The sequence below is a fragment of the Leptodactylus fuscus genome, chromosome 1 (genome assembly GCF_031893055.1).
Source record: "Leptodactylus fuscus isolate aLepFus1 chromosome 1, aLepFus1.hap2, whole genome shotgun sequence".
Classification (NCBI taxonomy): domain Eukaryota; kingdom Metazoa; phylum Chordata; class Amphibia; order Anura; family Leptodactylidae; genus Leptodactylus; species Leptodactylus fuscus.
Window position 1 is genome coordinate 233,693,455 of NC_134265.1, and position 19,460 is coordinate 233,712,914.

The window sequence follows — 19,460 nt, forward strand, 5'->3', positions numbered from 1 at the left end:
CAAAGCATCGTGACGGGAAGGGGTATTGAATTTAATAAAGGGAAGGAGGGTGGGTGCTGCTCCATAGAGATCCACGATGACGCTGACCGCGAACACCTCACGGCGGCCTCTGTTAAAATATCAAGTTCCCACCACTGAAGCCAACGGACCAATCAGCTGATGACCTTGCTGCTAGGCAGACTACCTCAGAACCTGCTCATGCAACCTCTGCACATCTGACACAGATGAACCTCCCACCACAGCTGCCTGCTGACCAATCAGCTGATGACCCTGCTGCTGGGCAGACTTCAGAAAACTTCCAGAACCTTCTCATTCCAGTGACACGGCATGACCCATCAATGACCTCCATCAGGTAAGACCACTGTGAACAACAAAATAGGGAGGGAAACAGAAGAACCAAACCATACCAATATATAATAATGAAACCAAACATCATAATTAACTGTGCCAGGGCCTGTAACACCATGGGGCCCATTTGCTATTACTCATGGGCCATTACATTCTTTTATCATAGGCAATGCTATCTTGTTGGGCCACCTCTAGCCTGGACACAAGATGGCAGGTTATTTATAGTATCCTGCAGCACATGTCCCACAGATCAGTGTCCTACAGATGTTGCAGCTGGGCCTGTAAGTCCTGTATACTCATAGGTTGCTTAAGTTGGCATCTGAACTGGTCCCATAAAAGCACAATTGTAATCTGGCAACTGGGTAGGCCAAGGAAATGTTGCAATGTTGCAATGTCTTCATTCCTAGGAAAACCTTGTTGCCAGTGAACATTATCCTGATGAAAACTGCCAGTTGGAAGCCCTGTCATGAGAGGCAACATATGTTAGATGTCCTGCACATATCACTGAGATATTAGAATCCCTCATATTATTATGCGGTGTGACTGACTGTTATATGCAATGGCTCTCACCACTAGGCCTCCATACTCCAATCTGAATATCTTTAGGACAATACAGTTTCAGTCCCTAGCAGTCCAGGTTTCTCATTCACTCGTTCAACACCACTGCAAAAGAAGACTGGCTGTCAATGACAGGGCACGTAATGGTTGCTGTGAAACCAAATTTCCTTTGCGATGCTCCTGGAAATTCTCAGTGCAAAGACAAGGGTGTGTAATAATGGTCTAACCTGTGTCTGGATGGTGGACAAACTATGGGAGCTAGTCATGCTTGTCTGAACTGTGCAAGGCTTATTCGCTGTGTGTGTTTTTCTTTACTCTCACATAACCACTGCTGCAATGGGATGGATGGGAGTAGTAGTAGTAGTGGTGATGTCACAGGTAGGCCAAGAATACTCAACCAAACTCCTGCAGCCCATCTCCCAAGCCGGACACTGATGATGAGGGGCTTGCATAGTATCTGATGGTGGTGGTAGATATTCTCCAAGGGTGCTTCCAGTTGGAGTCTTCTCTTACTTTGAGCTGTGTGGTGGTGTTCAGAAGAGTCCTGAGGGTAAGAGCAGGAATGACTCAGGATGCAGTGGTACAGTTGAACCAATATTAAACTTTAAAGGGATTCTATTATTAGAATCCTTTTATTTAAAAATACTAACACGTAGGAATAGCCTTAAGAAAGGCTATTCTTCTCCTACCTTTAGAAGTCTTCTCCGAGCCGCCGTTTAGTAGATACTCCTGGTTTTCTTCGGTATGCAAATGATTTTTCTTACAGTACTGGGGGTGGTCCCCTGCTTGAAAAATCTCCAGCGCCGCCTCATCTTCTTCTGGAACGCCTCTCCACCATTTCCTTTTCCTGCGCTGGTCTTCCAAATCCTAGGCATGCTCAGATGGCTCTGCCATTTCTAACTGAAGGTTTGAGTGATGGGATCCTTGCAGATCTGCTTTTTTTCAGACCACAGCTCCCATCATTGTTTATATGGGGGGGCTATGCCACGCACTCACTGTACTTTTAGTAGTGGCACTGCAGTAGTGTCTTTAGTTGTAATGTACTGTCACTTGGTTCCCGTGGGTGGGTGCTCAGAAGAGGCTTCTCACTGCCATGATCAATAGTAAAAGAATTTCTGGCACTCCAAAATATATACAAAAAGAATTGTGCTTTATTGCATCGAAAATGTCATATACTAGATGTTTTGGTCTAAGTGACCTTCTTCAGTATGACAGATGCATAGTGGTGACACAGGTAGGGTGAGGAAATCAGGAAGTAGTGTCTCATAGACTTGAATTGGACCCCACTGTAGTACCCAAGTGAGCAGCACTGTGCCCGACATGCAGTGCTAGAACTGTGCGCTCTGGTAAATAGTTATTCAGCGGGAACCCCAGCAGTCACACTATACCGAATTGATCACCTACCTTAAGGTAGAACATCAATTTTTAGAAAGTGGATACCCCCTTTAATAATTGTCAGTAGAAATATTCACAACTGTGAATGGAAATAATAAGATAGCCGTATGTCAGCCACAGATAATACCATCTGAGTGTCTGTTTCATTAAATCCTAAGTAGCTTGCTTTAAGATGCATAGCACAGACACATCTAATGAATCCTACAGTATGCACAGTATAGTATAATATTCATTATTGAACCCACACCAGAGGCTGAAAACTAATATGTCCTTTACCATGTTGGTTATGTAAATTTGGTATTGAAACATATGCAGGAAGTTATCGAATATGACAGGTGATAGATTTAGTGTGAGTCACCTGATCTGTTTGGCTTGAGCAGATCTGTCCTCCTAAGGACTCACCTTCAGCATTATTAAGGATATGCTATGCTGATCACAGATTAATACACACTTCACACACTTTCCTGTTACTACGAGCGAGCCAGTCCAGGTCTCATCACATACAGCACATTATTTGATACAAGAAAAAATATTTTTTACATTTATTTACATTTGGGGAAATCTTTCAAAATGAGTCTGAAAAAGGAGGATGTGGTGGCGTTTTTGGAAAACAATCCCAAATTTACTGAAAAATACTTCAAGAAGAAACTCAAGCCAGAGACAATAGCAGTTGCCTTTGGTCGGAAAGATCTATCTGTTGATTTTGCTACTTTCCGCGAACTTGCTCAGGTAGAAGAAAGTGAAATTCTCTTTGAACTTATTAAAGACATGCAAGAAAGTATAAACATGGAAAAAGTTGTATTTAAGACTCTCAGGAGGATCAATTTTCTTATTCATGCAGATCGGTGCAGTCTCTTTATGTATAGACAAAGAAATGGTACCGCTGAGTTAGCCACAAGACTTTTCAATATCCAACAGGATAGTAAGTTGGAGGATTGTCTTGTACCGCCTGATAGTGAAATTGTGTTTCCTTTGGATATTGGAGTTGTCGGACATGTTGCGCACACAAAGAAGACCATCAATATTAAGAATGTTTCTGAGGTAAGTCAAAAGCTATTCCTGAATGATTCATTTTGTTCAAATGCAATTTTATAACTTCAAGTTTTCACAAGATTCTAAGACAGGTTGAAAATGTTGGTCAGTGACTTGTATCAGAAATTATGATAGTGTTGAAGATTATATTGCCTTCAGGATGTGCTATTTAGATATGTAGAGCACTGATAGTTACATTGAAATGGAAATCCACTAAGATATAATAATAGAGTAATAAATGGCAAATGTAAGGAAGTTTGACTACAGGATCACACAACAGATGGTTTGCTTGTCTGGTTTCCATGTAGGCATAGACTGGGAATTTAGGTGTTATACCAGCAAAGCCATGGGATATTTTTAACAGATGATAAGATTTCTTTATTTTCAAATGAGATTAATTCATACAATAAAATAGCAGAACCTTTTAGTTTTCTTAAGACTCAATAGTACAAGTGAAGGTGAGAAAATTCTCCTCTGCTTTCCACTCTGATCACTCACTTTCAATTGACTTCTTAAGATGGGCTGTCAGCTCACTGAAGGGTCAGGTTACATCTGCAGCCCATAGAAGTATATTGAGAGGGGAGAGGTATCAGGAGGAGGAGCTGCTTAAGAGACAGAGGCACATACAGATGCTGCTGGGTAGTTTAATGTCTTTTTACACTGCCCAGTTAACAGCTTACACTCCACAGTACTGCTATATGATGTCCTCCACACTGTTGCTTATGAGGATGTGCTATGACATAAGGGAGCAAGATCTCCTCTTGGCTGCATACAGTATATGGGAGACAGGGGTGTAGGTATAGGTGGTGCAGTGGTAACAGTTGCAATTGGGCCCTGGACCTTGAGAGGGCCCTAAAGGTCCTTCTGCCACATGAAATATACCATTAATCGGACCACACGGTGGCTCAGTGGTTAGCAATGCTGTCTTGCAGCACTGGAGTCCTGGTGTTCAAATCCCGCCAAGGGCATAAAACCATCTGCAAGGAGTTTGTATGTTCTCCCCGTGTTTGCATGGTTTTCCATCCCATATTCCAAAGACATACTGATAGGGAAAAAAAAATGTGCATTGTGGTCTCTATGTGGGGCTCACAATCTACATTTAAAAAAGAAAAGAAATATACCATTAATCAAGTTATACCCCATAGTGGCTAGCCTCCTTCTACTAGCTCAGGGAAACTGCCAACTGACAGCTTCCTCCCAACTCTACAATAACCATGCATTTACCATAGCCACATTTTGTGTCCAATAAAAATAAAAGGAACCCTAAATTTGTGCCCTCTATAGACATTCATTTTAGCGGATCTGTTGAATGGACCCACTAAATGGATGCAGAAAATGGGACGTGATTGCCCCCTATTATCAGTACTGTATATTGCTATGATGAAGCCTGATGCTGTGAAATCTCCTATGTGGCCATTGTATTATTTGATTGCTCTATGGAAGTTTGATTAAGTCACTTTATGGTGACACTATTTAGTTAGTAAATGGAAGTATCATTCAGTCACTGTGTAACAGTATTATTCATTGTATGATGTGGTTTTATTTCAGGCAAACCCAGATTTCACCTAAACTATCTAAAGTCTGCCCTTTATACATTTCCTCTCTGAGGGATCCACTAAACTACGCTATGTAACACTTAGAAAATATTTAGAAACTTCTTTGCCACATCATTTTAGTGAATTAATATGCCAATCCTTGGGAATTGTGTACCCAGAAATGATATATTTATTAGCGTATCTGTGTGTAATATTTTGCTAATAAACTACTTTTGATTTTTCTGTGAAGGTAACCTGTTTTGGGGGAAATTTACCACCAAAATGTGCTTATGGATGAGTGGTTTACAATGGTTCTGTCTACTCCAGGGATGCAAAAGGGTTTTTTTGCAGGAGGATTTTAACGCAGAATCATTTAAATGAGAGTCACTTGCAGTTTTTTTTCCACTAGAGATTTTTTTCAGGTAGCAGAAAAAAAATGCGACATGGCCTATCTTCACGTGGATTCCACGGCTGAGTCCACCGTGGTGTCCGTGGCTCAAGACTCCCTCCTGATTATGCCCATTCATCCAAGCCGAATCAGGAGCGGGATGCCGCGATGGAATGTAGATGCACTGCTTCGCCATCCCATTGCAGCTAGCCGTGCGAAAAAGCCAGCGGCAGAAAGTGAAGGGGAACTTCCTCTTTCACTTTCCACTGTGTGAACTTACCCTAAAACAAACCTCTAATACTTGGAAATAGTTGAGTTCTATGTTCACTTCATATGTGCTGCACATTGAGCACAGTCACAGTAAAGCTGAGGTGTACTGCCCTGACATGCATGTGCCAAAAACTCATCTCTCAGTAAGTATTAGAGTTTTGTATTATAGGGGTACTCCAGGGCTGAAATATTTATAACTTAGGATAGCCCATCAGGTGTTTGAAGAGATTACAGTATTAGGATGAGTGTTGTGGTTCTTCTATGAATGCCAAACATAGCTCTGTGTCTTGTGTAGTGGTTATGCTTGGTATTGTAAATCAGCCTCATTCACCGGAATGGGACTGAGATGAAAACAGGCTACATGACAAATGGACCTGATATCACTAGACTCTGATGGCTCTCACCCATTTCAAGCATTTGACCTGTGGGAGTTCTAGGTGTTGAATCTCCAAAAATCTAATATTGATGACCTATCCTAAGAACAGGTCATCAATACTTAATCCTAGAAAACCGCTTTAAATAACCTTAGAAAGGTTTGGAACACGGGGGGGCGGAGCCTGACCGCGCATGGAGAAGGACGCTCGGAGCTAGAGCTCCTTCGATTCGGGCCCATTATACCTCGTCTAGCCTCTTTATAGCAACCCCAGATGGGCAAAACTAACAGGGATCGGTCCCTGGAGGGCCCGAGCACACCCAGGGTCTCCAAACAAGGCGACATGCAGAAGTTCCTGCGGAAAAAAACACTTACCTCTCCGGCGAGTACTCACAAGATGGCGCCGGCTTGCAGGCAAGATGGTGAGTTCCTGGAGGATTCGGAGGAAGACGGCACTCCTGATACAGACGGCGGAGATAGTGGGATTGTCAGCGTGTCCAAACTCTTTTTACAGAAAGCTTTGACCAAAGCTCTAGACAAAGCTGTGTCTGAGATCAAGACTGAAATACAATCTGTTGGACAACGGGTGCAGGCCTTAGAAGAAGCATATTCGGCGGTAAGATCGCACTCTGATATTATTGCAGACCAATTTCAAAAGCATAAGGACATGATAGACAAGTCTTTATTATTAGTTGAAGATCAGGAAAACCGTTCCAGACGTAAAAATATAAGGATAAAAGGCCTCCCTGAGTCTGTTTTAGCAGAGGACTTGCCCAAAATGGCGGACGATGTTTTTACAAATTTGCTGGGGAAAGAGAGGGCCCAGGGGATTGTAATAGAGCGCATTCATAGAGCCCTCAGGGCCAAGCCCAAACAAGGAGAACCACCGAGAGACATTATATGTGGCTTGCTGTCATTTGTGGACACTGCGGCATTATTATCTGCAGCCAGAGTGAAAGACCAGATACTTTATGAAGGTGCAGAGATTTCTCTATATCAGGATGTAGCCCCCTCCATTTTGAGCAAACGTAGGATGCTGAGACCGCTACTGGAGATTCTTAGAGCGCGTAATATACCATACGTGTGGTTGTACCCGTTTGGACTTGCTATCACGCTCCGGGGCAGACGCATTACGGTCCACATGCCGGAAGACCTTGACCCGCTTTGGCATGTACTAGATATCGACCCACTACCTATTCAGTCATGGTTACCTACTGCTGATATTGATCAGCTTCCAGACCTTCCTCCGTTATCCACATGGTCTGGTTCAACAGCCAAGTCGCCGAGAATGAGAAAAGCACTTTCAAAATTGAAACAAGTTACGTCTTGATATGGACTCCCTGGTCTCAGGTTTATTTTCTCAAACTACGTGCCTCTTTCTTATAATTACCTGGTTTGTTATGTGCATTGCAGGACATTCTAGAATATTACTCATGGTTCCGGGCTGTCATGCACTTTTCTATGCTATAGTTTAGAGCTTTATTACTTAGCTACTTCAATATCATTATGGTTTGCTCTTTTTCTACCCTATTTTGTATTGTACTTCATATTGCCATCTGTTGTATTTGTGGCTCTTTTGCCCATGAGCCTGTTCTGAGACGAGGTGTTTTGGGCTGGATACCGATCAGGAATACACTCCTACCCCCACCTCATAGTTCACCGATTTGTGTTTATTGATACCGCTGATCCCTCGGTCTGTCCTGGGTCTCACTTTCTTGGTTCCTCTCTTTTGGCCCTTGAGGCGTAGAGCTAGGACACCCCTTGGAATAGCAAGCTCCCTTTCTGACCCCCCAACCCTCCTGGCCCCTCCGCACCTTTAGCCTCTTCTTACCCCCCCCCCCTCCCCCCCCTGTGGGTACACATTGACTTCTTTATCCATTGGGGATTTTCGTCTGGTACGTCCTTATTATAGTTTTGTCTTATTTGTGATTAAGCTTCTCCACTGTTCTTTAGAGGATGTCCCCCCCGGCTAGGACCGAGTCTTCTCCCACGCAGCTTATAATTACTTCATTCAATGTGAAAGGTCTCCACTCGCCAAATAAGAGACATTGGGTTATGAATCTGTCTAAAAAGCTTGGAGCTGATATATTGATGCTTCAGGAAACTCACTACTCCCAAAATAGCATTCCGAAACCCCCTAAATCACTATATTCCCAGTGGTTCTATTCTAATAGCTTGGTTTCTAATTCTAGAGGAGTGGCTATCGCCGTTAAGAACTCCTGTCCTTTTATTGTTACAAGCCAACTCACAGACCCAGATGGTAGATACCTTTTTCTTAAGGGCTTTCTTCACGCCCGTAAGGTCACATTAGCTACATTTTATGCCCCGAACAAGAACCAAATCCAGTGGTTATATGATGCTATTCAGAACCTTTCGACTTTCTCGGAAGGTGAAATTATCCTGGGTGGCGACATGAATGTGGCTTTAGATCCCTTCATGGATACGTCAACCTGTAAGTCAGCTATCTCCCAGAAAGCACTGCGGAAACTTCACATTGCCTTGCAGGAAGCTCAGTTGATTGATACCTGGAGGTTGGTGAACCCCAAGGTGAGAGACTACTCCTTCTTCTCCACTCCGCATAATTCCCACCAGAGGTTAGATTATGTTTTTTGCTCCACATCCTCTGCATCCCGGGTGGTCAAGTTGACCATAGGTTGTATTAGTGTGTCTGACCACGCCCCTGTCACTACCACCATTGCTTTTCCAGACCTTCCTTCCAGACAATGGACGTGGAGGCTTAATGAGTCCTTGTTGGATGATGCAAACATAACGAAACAAGTAGCGGACTCACTATCTGAATTTTTTGAAATGAATGATACTCCTGATGTGAGTTCCCCAATCCTCTGGGAATCCCATAAATGCTTCATTCGGGGAGTGCTTATATCGAAGGCTTCAGCCAAGAAAAAAGCTAGGCAGAAAGAGATTGATTCCTTGTTGGCCCAAATATCGGCCTTAGAAAGGATACACAAGCAACAAGCGTTGAAGAATGTTCACGCTGAGCTGCTAGTTCTAAGGGAGAAGTTAAAAAAGGCATTGAATGAGACAGCTATGAAGAGTTTTTTATATTCTAAACTCAGAATCTATACACACGGCAACAAAGGCGGACGCCTTATGTCTGCCATGCTTAAAAAAGAGAAAGAAAAAACTCATATCGCTGCGATAAAAACTGCCTCGGGTGCTCTTGAGAGAGACGCTGAACGCATATCGGAGGCCTTTCGCGAATTTTATAACAATCTTTACAATTTAGACTCTAACGACACAGCCTCTCATACTCCAGATAGTAGTCAAGCGCTCACAAACTTTTTTAGCTCAATCTCACTTCCCAAGATACCCGAATCAGAACATTCTCAGCTACTTGCAGAGGTTTCGTCGGCTGAAGTCCTTAAAGTCATAAATTCATTTCCGATTGGGAAAGCCCCGGGACCAGATGGCCTTCCATTGTTGTATTATAAAAAGTTCTCAGAGCAATTACTACCTTATATCACTAAATTTTGCAACTCTCTCCTACAGGGACAGTCTATGCCACGGCAAACGCAGGAGGCACATGTTATCCTCATCGCCAAGGAAGGAAAAGACCCGCAGGAATGTGGCAGTTATCGCCCGATATCTTTGTTGAATTTGGACCTCAAAATCTGGTCAAAACTCCTGGCGATGAGGATGAGATCTCTACTCCCAGGCGTGCTTTGCGACGAACAATCGGGCTTCGTCGCGCATAGAGAAGGTAAAGACAATACTATTCGACTTTTGCATGCGATGTCCATAGCTAGAAGAGAAAACACCCCGTTATTACTGCTTAGTGTAGACGCCGAGAAGGCATTCGACAGGGTGAGCTGGAGTTTTATGGAAGCTACTCTCCTGTCGTTTGGCTTCCCGGCCAAGTTTGTCAAAGCCATTTTTACATTGTACGAGCAGCCGCATGCTAGACTGCGGACGAATGGTGTGTTGTCAGATTATTTTTCTATCTCAAACGGCACTCGCCAAGGCTGCCCGTTATCACCGTCTTTATTCGTTCTCACCCTGGAGGTGTTACTGCAAGCGGTGAGGCAGAATGATAGGATTCGTGGCTTTTGTGCTGGGGATGCATCGCTCCAAGCTGTAGCTTTCGCAGACGATATTTTGTTCTGTATATCTAACCCAAAGTCAGGCCTACCTGAATTACTAAAAATTATTCATGTGTATGGACAGCTCTCGAATTACAAGATGAATGTCTCTAAGTCTGAGATCTTAAATGTGTCCTTGAACAAAGCAGAAGCTGACAGATTGGCCAGTACCTCCCCCTTTACCTGGAAGGCTGATACTATTAAGTATTTAGGAGTTCACCTTCCAGCCGATCCCAGAAACGTTTATAGATATAACCATCTCCCTCTTTTGTCCAATATCAAAAAGCTGTTAAGGGAATATGATCTTCCCATGATCTCTTGGATAGGCCGCAGGAACCTCTTACAGACGTACATAGTCCCTAAAATATTATATACTCTCCAAATGCTTCCTGTTTATGTCCCACCCGAATTCTTTACCTGTTTACGCAGACTTTTCTCTTCTTATCTTTGGAAAGGGAGAAAACCTAGATTGCCTTATTCTTTTTTGACTAGAGATAAGCGAGATGGTGGACTGAGTCTGCCGGATATCCACTTGTACTACAGAGCGATACAATTGTCCAGATGGATGGCCTACACCTATCCGTCAAAATGCCCCTCACTGACGACTCTAGAGAGTATTAACCACGGCCCTCGCATGTCGTATTGGTTATGGTTGTCAGAACACAGAGATCTCGCGAAGACAGATGTGGATATTCTCTTGAAGGGCCCAGCAGAGACTTGGTGTCTCTATAAAGAAAGACTGGGAGGTGGTACCTCCATTTGTACGCCGGCTAGTTTACTCCCAAACCTCACCTCCTCTTGCAGGTTTCAGACGCCTCAGTGGTGGATGAGGCTCCGCAATTGGAAAGTATCAGATCTAATACAAAATGGCTCTCCGCTCTCTCAGGAGGAATTACAAGCCAAGCTATCTGTACCACATCTCACCTTCTTGGATTATGCTCATTTTGTTCATGTTGTAAATACCGCTCGGAAGCAGGTCCACCTTTCGAGATCACCCACTAATTTTGAGAAAAACCTGACAAGTAAACTAGATTCCAGTAGAAAGATATCGATGTGCAAGATGTTTTTATTGCAGCAGGAATGCCCTTCCAAGCCCACTTACTTGAGCTCCTGGGAACTGGAACTTGGAACTGCATTCACAGATCAAGAATCTGAATTTATCTTGACGCATTCCCACGGTTTCTCTAGGTGCGTGAGGTTGCAAGAGTCACACTTTAAGGTCGTATCGAGGTGGTACAGAACACCCCAGTGGCTGTTTCACAGACAGCTCTCAGAGTCAGATGTGTGTTGGAGATGTAAGAAGGCCCCAGGGTCGATGCTGCACATATGGTGGGGATGTGAAATTATACAAAAGTATTGGTGTGACATCTTGGAACAAATCTCTGTTATCACGAACGGCAAACACGCCTTCAGTCCGGCAGAAGTACTCTTAGCCAAACCCTCTCTTGAGTACATTCCCTCTAAGAAAAATTTGACCACACACTTACTGGAAGCTGCCAAATCCCTTATACCGCTACATTGGTTACAAGATTCTCCCCCTACTGTAAAAGCCTGGAAGGAAAAAGTATATCAAATAGCTAGGTTCGAGGAGCTAATCAGTTGGAAGGAGAGAACTCACGATAAATACTTGTGGACCTGGTCCCCTTGGTGGTCTTCTTCTACCTGATTCATGTCAATGGTTGCCCTATAACTCCCCTCCCCTTCCTTATACCCCCCCCCCGTTACCCCCTCCATCTACTGACTCTACACCCAATTTTTTGAGATCAGTTGATATAAGTTTGGCTCACAAACATCTCATACTTCCCCATGTTTTCCATCGTTGGTTGGGTTAAGTTACGGATTTCTTTATGTTTATTTTCTTTTATTTCCTTACAAATTATTTACAGACTTTACCTCTTTAGGTATTGCACTATGACTACATTGTACAATCTTTTTTGTTATTGTATTAGAGTATATATGTGGTGAACATTTCTTCTTTGTAAAATGTTGTAAAAAATCTTAATAAAATGAGAATTAAAAAAAAAAAGAAAGGTTTGGAACACTAAACTACCAGTTTATAATCAAATACCAGTGTTTTAGTCCCAAAACCTCAGTTAAATATTAGCAGAGTAAGACCAAGGCCCCACGTTACGGAAAAGCAGTTCTCTTTGTTGCAGATTTTCTGCATTGTTTCGAACCAAAGCCAAGAGTGGATTGAGCAGAAGATAGTAGTATAAGAACTTCTTTTATATTTTCCATTCCTTTTGTACCCATACCTGGATTTGGCTAAAAAAAAAAAAAAAAAATACAACAAATTCTGCAGTTTTTCCATAAAGTGGGGCCTTAACCTAAATGCCCCAAATATTAAGTTTTCATTTTAACAACCCATGACTCTCAGTTTTTTTCATAGGCATAACACAATTGTAAGGGAATTGCTAGAACAGCAATTCCCCAGTAGCTGCTGGTGAACAATAGGGGGAGAGGCAAAATAGACAGTGAGTCCTAAGCTGAAACCCCCCCACTGTCCCTTCCTGCTTGCTGGTCCTATCCTAAGCAATAGGTGACAACTGATCGATGGGCCCTTACTATATATGTGACAACACAGAACACAGCCAAGACAAACAACAGAGGGAGATCAGCTAGCCAAAGGTCCGGTAACAGTCGAGCAACGCAGTACAGAATCAAAATCCAGAGAATGGTCAAATCATAAACCAGAGATCAAGAATAAAAATACAAGTAACAAACAGCAAGAGAAAAGCCAGTATGCACGAAGCAATAGCAAGCACCAATGTGAATGTGAGCAAACAATAAATATGGAGGAAGAACCCGCCCCAGGCCTGATAGGAAGATAGGCTGTCAATCACACAGGCAAGGCTAATATTAACCATTAGAGGGGCAGAGGAAAACCAAGATGAAGGAGATGGGTGTTTTACAGAGGTGAAGTAATAGGACAGAGTTCAGACAGAGAAACCAAAATCCTAAGCAAGAAATCAAAACTAAACACGCCTCATGCACTGCAGCATGCGAGCGAAGGGCGCAGAAGTTCCAATTGGTGCGGACGTAGCAACAATAAACTGTGTTATGTGACTGTCCAGGCAATTGTTACAGTATGGATCAGTAAGGTCAGATCAGGTCCTCATCCGATTTATTCAGTAATATGAACCATGGTTTCTCTTCCCAGCCTTGCGGCCACCTTTCCCTCTACCAAAGGATGTGAAGTGGAGAATTTACAGGACTTAGGCCCAGTAGGACTAAGTAACCGATATGACTTTATTTGTCATTATTTTGAGTGACTAAAATATTTTCTCTGACTTTTACACAGGCGGCACAGTACAGCAAGTTTGCAGATGAACTTACAGAATATGAGACAAGGAATATACTTGCTACACCCATTATGAATGGAAAAGATGTAGTAGCAGTTATTATGGCAGTCAACAAAACCGATGGTCCCTTTTTTACTAAAAATGATGAAGATGTAAGTATATTTACAATTAAATATTTTTTACTTTTGTCTCTCAGTTACTCAGAAAAGTCAAGATGTGAAAAATGTAAAATATAGGATTTTGCGTACCATAGAGGTTCTGTATAATAGTGCAATGAGGCAGGGCAGCACTTACTCCATCCTTCCCCTTCCTCGATCGCCAACCAGAAATGACTAGTAATATTATTTTCTTTCATTCTCATTAGATTAGGCTGTTAAAAAATGAAGTGCAACTCTCTAAAACTACATCTCAGGGGGCAATTCATGCGCCATAAGATAGTTTAGTTCTGAATCCTAGGACTCCATGAAATGTTTTTATGTCCCCCCTACCAGCTGCTCCAACTACTCTAATGTACATGTCTGCTTGTAAACTTACTAATTGGATTTACTGATGTAAAACACACTTTACAGCTTAGTGATATCTGGGTCAGAAGCAAATGTCCATCTACGTATTCCTCACTTTATATCTAAATTGTCCTGAGCTCAACAAACCATTTACACCAATTAATTCATTGAGGTCAGGTCAATTTACTAGCAAAACCAATGGTAAAGAGGACAGCAGACACATGTCTACTATATGATCTCAGTCTGGGATGTATTTATACCATGAGACATAAATTCTTTGTAAAATGCTAAGCAATGGCAGGCTTCAACATCATATACATACTGTACCGATGCGTCTAAAATGAAAAAATGAAGTAACATTGCAATAGGTCTTCATTAACATAAGTCATTTCATTTAGTGTGCACAGCTCCAGTGCAAAGCTAAGCATCATCATGGTAACAGACAACAGTACTGTACCTACTATATCTATGTGAGCATAAAGCTTACACAGCTTATACAGGGTCTGTATGCTATCTTCTGCCATGGAAATTCATAGGTCCGCGCAGAGCTGTAGATCCAATATAACATGACATGTTGAAAATTTAATTAATTTTTTTATTTTTGATGCTCTGAAATAATCCTATTAATATTATAAATGTGAAAGTTTGTGAGTTTGTGGGTTTGTGTGTTTGGATGTTTGCATCTTCGGATGTTTGTTCCTCAATCACGGAAAAACCGCTCCACTGATTTGGCTGAAATTTTCCACAAACATAGTTAATACACCCGATTAAACAATAGGCTACTTTTCGTCACAATAGCGCACATACGTTTGTGCCAGGACCCCCACAAAACCCAAACTCACACCACCATCTCTGCAATCTCACACACTTTGGACCATAGCAAGCCACAAAATTCATATTACCCTCTACAGCCTAGCCCCTAACCCCACACAATCTCATATACATATACTTTAACACTTTGCCCCTCACCTTAATGATTCTCCAGGAGGCTCTCTTTAAACGCTCCGGAGCAGCCATGTTTGCTGACCCCCACCGCTCTGACAATCCGCGACACCGCCCACCCATGTCAATACCCCTAGGCGGTCTAATAAATGCAAAAAAAAAGTTTAAAAAAAAATTAAAAATTTTTTTTTTTAAAAAAAAAGGATTAAAAATTCAAATCACCCTTTCCCTAGAACACATATAAAAGTAGTTAAAAACTGTGAAACACATACATGTTAGGTATCCCCACGTCCGAAATCGCCCGTTCTACAAAGCTATACAAATATTTTTCCTGTTCGGTAAACGCCGTAGCGGGAAAAATGGTCAAAAGTGCCAAACCGCCGTTTTTTCACTGTTTTGATTCTGATAAAAATTTGAATAAAAAGTGATCAAAGCAATAACATTTCCCGAAAATGGTAGAACTACAAAGTACACCCGGTCCCGCAAAAAAGACGCCCTATACATCCCCGTACACGCACGTATAAAAAAGTTACAGCTGTCGGAATATGGCGACTTTTCAAAAAAAAAAAATTTTAACACAGTTTTGGATTTTTTTTAAGGGGTCAAAATGTAACTAAAACCATATAAATTTGGTATCCCCAGAATCGTAAGGAAACACAGAATACAGGGGACATGTCATTTTGGCTGCACAGTGAACACCGTAAAACCAAAGCCCGTAAGAAAGTCGCAGAAATGCATTTTTACTTCAAATCCATCCCATTCTGAATTTTTTCCCTGCTTCCCTGTACATTATATAGAATAAATAATGGTGGCATCATGAAGAAAAATTTGTCCCAGGAAAAATTAAGACCTCATATGGCTCTGGGAGCGGAGAAATAAAAAAGTTATGGGGTTTAGAAGGAGGGGAGTCAAAAACGAAAATCAAAAAATGCCATCGGCGGGAAAGGGTTAACTTCAAATACTTCTGTCCCAAAGTCACTATGTAAAGTTTCTCACAACACCGTATAGCAGCTCAAATACAAAGTAACTTCAACACAAAAGTCTCATGTATTCTCTGAATTACAGAAACAACAAGATACAAAGTTACATTTCATATCCCATACCTTATACACAGTACGAAAACCTTACCCGCGCCTGTATATACCCACTGCTACAATCACCGCAGACGAAGTCGCGGGTACCAGCTAGTTAAACAATATTGGTGGTGAAGTGGATATAGTTACTGAATGGTGTCTGTTTAGGGTAGCTGACATAGATCACTGTTATGGAGCTTCACAAGTTAAGTCTAGAAGTTTATCCTTTAACGTTCTGTGCTAAAATACTTCAATTCCAGCAGTGTAACCCCTTGGGGTAGTTAGGGGACAAGATTTCCCTCCCCTCATCTTAAGCCGCTTGGATTCTCCACATTGAGATAGAGTTGCTATGTACAGAAGTATTGCAGTACATTCAGCTGGGGAAAAGAGATTGCAGGTTCCATTCCCCTTATGGGGCAGAAAAAAAAAAGTTAAAAATTGTAAAATAATATATAAAATAAATAACAAAAAAATAGCGTTATATATTGTAAACAAATAAAGCACGTACACATATTAGTAGAGATGAGCGAACACTAAAATGTTCGAGGTTCGAAATTCGATTCGAACAGCCGCTCACTGTTCGAGTGTTCGAATGGGTTTCGAACCCCATTATAGTCTATGGGGAACATAAACTCGTTAAGGGGGAAACCCAAATTCGTGTCTGGAGGGTCACCAAGTCCACTATGACACCCCAGGAAATGATACCAACACCCTGGAATGACACTGGGACAGCAGGGGAAGCATGTCTGGGGGCATAAAAGTCACTTTATTTCATGGAAATCCCTGTCAGTTTGCGATTTTCGCAAGCTAACTTTTCCCCATAGAAATGCATTGGCCAGTGCTGATTGGCCAGAGTACGGAACTCGACCAATCAGCGCTGGCTCTGCTGGAGGAGGCGGAGTCTAAGATCGCTCCACACCAGTCTCCATTCAGGTCCGACCTTAGACTCCGCCTCCTCCAGCAGAGCCAGCGCTGATTGGCCGAAGGCTGGCCAATGCATTCCTATGCGAATGCAGAGACTTAGCAGTGCTGAGTCAGTTTTGCTCAACTACACATCTGATGCACACTCGGCACTGCTACATCAGATGTAGCAATCTGATGTAGCAGAGCCGAGGGTGCACTAGAACCCCTGTGCAAACTCAGTTCACGCTAATAGAATGCATTGTCCAGCGCTGATTGGCCAATGCATTCTATTAGCCCGATGAAGTAGAGCTGAATGTGTGTGCTAAGCACACACATTCAGCACTGCTTCATCACGCCAATACAATGCATTAGCCAGTGCTGATTGGCCAGAGTACGGAACTCGACCAATCAGCGCTGGCTCTGCTGGAGGAGGCGGAGTCTAAGGTCGGACCTGAATGGAGACTGGTGTGGAGCGATCTTAGACTCCGCCTCCTCCAGCAGAGCCAGCGCTGATTGGCCGAATTCCGTACTCTGGCCAATCAGCACTGGCTAATGCATTGTATTGGCGTGATGAAGCAGTGCTGAATGTGTGTGCTTAGCACACACATTCAGCTCTACTTCATCGGGCTAATAGAATGCATTGGCCAGCGCTGATTGGCCGAATTCCGTACTCTGGCCAATCAGCACTGGCTAATGCATTGTATTGGCGTGATGAAGCAGTGCTGAATGTGTGTGCTTAGCACACACATTCAGCTCTACTTCATCAGGCTAATAGAATACATTGGCCAATCAGCGCTGGCCAATGCATTCTATTAGCTTGATGAAGCAGAGTGTGCACAAGGGTTCAAGCGCACCCTCGGCTCTGATGTAGCAGAGCCGAGGCTGCACAAGGGTTCAAGCGCACCCTCGGCTCTGATGTAGCAGAGCCGAGGGTGCACAAGGGTTCAAGTGCACCCTCGGCTCTGCTACATCAGAGCCGAGGGTGCGCTTGAACCCTTGTGCAGCCTCGGCTCTGCTACATCAGAGCCGAGGGTGCGCTTGAACCCTTGTGCACACTCTGCTTCATCAAGCTAATAGAATGCATTGGCCAGCGCTGATTGGCCAATGCATTCTATTAGCCCGATGAAGTAGAGCTGAATGTGTGTGCTAAGCACACACATTCAGCACTGCTTCATCACGCCAATACAATGCATTAGCCAGTGCTGATTGGCCAGAGTACGGAATTCGGCCAATCAGCGCTGGCTCTGCTGGAGGAGGCGGAGTCTAAGGTCGGACCTGAATGGAGACTGGTGTGGAGCGATCTTAGACTCCGCCTCCTCCAGCAGAGCCAGCGCTGATTGGTCGAGTTCCGTACTCTGGCCAATCAGCGCTGGCCAATGCATCCCTATGGGAAAAAGTTTATCTCACAAAAATCACAATTACACACCCGATAGAGCCCCAAAAAGTTATTTTTAATAACATTCCCCCCTAAATAAAGGTTATCCCTAGCTATCCCTGCCTGTACAGCTATCCCTGTCTCATAGTCACAAAGTTCACATTCTCATATGACCCGGATTTGAAATCCACTATTCGTCTAAAATGGAGGTCACTTGATTTCGGCAGCCAATGACTTTTTCCAATTTTTTTCAATGCCCCCGGTGTCGTAGTTCCTGTCCCACCTCCCCTGCGCTGTTATTGGTGCAAAAAAGGCGCCAGGGAAGGTGGGAGGGGAATCGAATTTTGGCGCACTTTACCACGCGGTGTTCGATTCGATTCGAACATGGCGAACGCCCTGATATCCGATCGAACATGTGTTCGATAGAACACTGTTCGCTCATCTCTACATATTAGGTATCCATTTTCACTCTCAGATGGTGACACATACCACAGTACAAAAGTGACGGTAGATTCACACTAGCATTTGTCTCTCCATATGAGACTCCATTCCAGAGTCTGCTTAAAGGAGGACTTTTCTCTCTGCCAGTTTCAGTATAAAATTATCAGAAATCCGGCAGACCCCATTCTCATTATAGTTTCCACTTAGGGTTTCCATCTTTCAGTTCCCAGTGCAGACCCAAAGGATAGAAGCCTGAACACTAGTGTGAACCTAGCATTAATATGCTTTGTTCACAACACCTCACCCAAAAATATCAATAAAAAGTGTCAATCAATGACAAGTGTCATATGAATCAAAATGTTATAAGTAACAAAAATTGGTACCAATATAAACTACAACTTGACCTGCAAAACAGAGCCCTGACATAGCTCCATCAATGGTAGAAAAGTTCTAGACATTATAATAAGGTGACCCAAGGCAAATCATTTTTTTTTTTTTAAATTTGGTTTAATTTAGTAAAAGCAGGTAGAGATGGGAAATATGAAAATAGTTGTAAAGTACCATGATACCCAGCGTCATTAAATGCCTAAAGTAGTTGTCTCTTTTTTTTTTTTTTTTTTTTAATAAAGCTGTATATTTTTCTGCATTGGCTTATGGAGGGTGGGACCTTGAGCAGAGGGAATCCCCTTTTTGACATCTGAAGCACTACAGGACTTGTCTTACTCATTAACAATCCCCTTTAACACATAAAACGGTGGTAGATAGGACATAAGCCATTATATAACATTGTGTCAAATATACAGTAGTTGTAAAATATCTGCATGCCAAAACACCAAGTATATAAGAAAGCGTGTGAGTTCTATAATATAGTCATATTACAAATAATAGTATAACCCTAGTGACAATTTTCACTACTTAATGT

At 42.7% G+C, this 19,460-nt stretch overlaps 1 protein-coding gene across 1 annotated transcript in view; it reads left to right on the plus strand.

The window, feature by feature from the left end:
• The first annotated feature begins 2,672 nt into the window (after positions 1-2,672).
• PDE6B (phosphodiesterase 6B) overlaps positions 2,673-19,460 on the plus strand; it is an 81,004-nt gene continuing 64,216 nt past the window's right edge. Inside the window, exons 1-2 of the mRNA XM_075284278.1 lie at positions 2,673-3,342; positions 13,301-13,453. Coding sequence (XP_075140379.1) covers positions 2,872-3,342; positions 13,301-13,453 — 624 coding nt within the window. The 5' untranslated portion in view covers positions 2,673-2,871. The remainder of the gene's footprint in view (positions 3,343-13,300; positions 13,454-19,460) is intronic.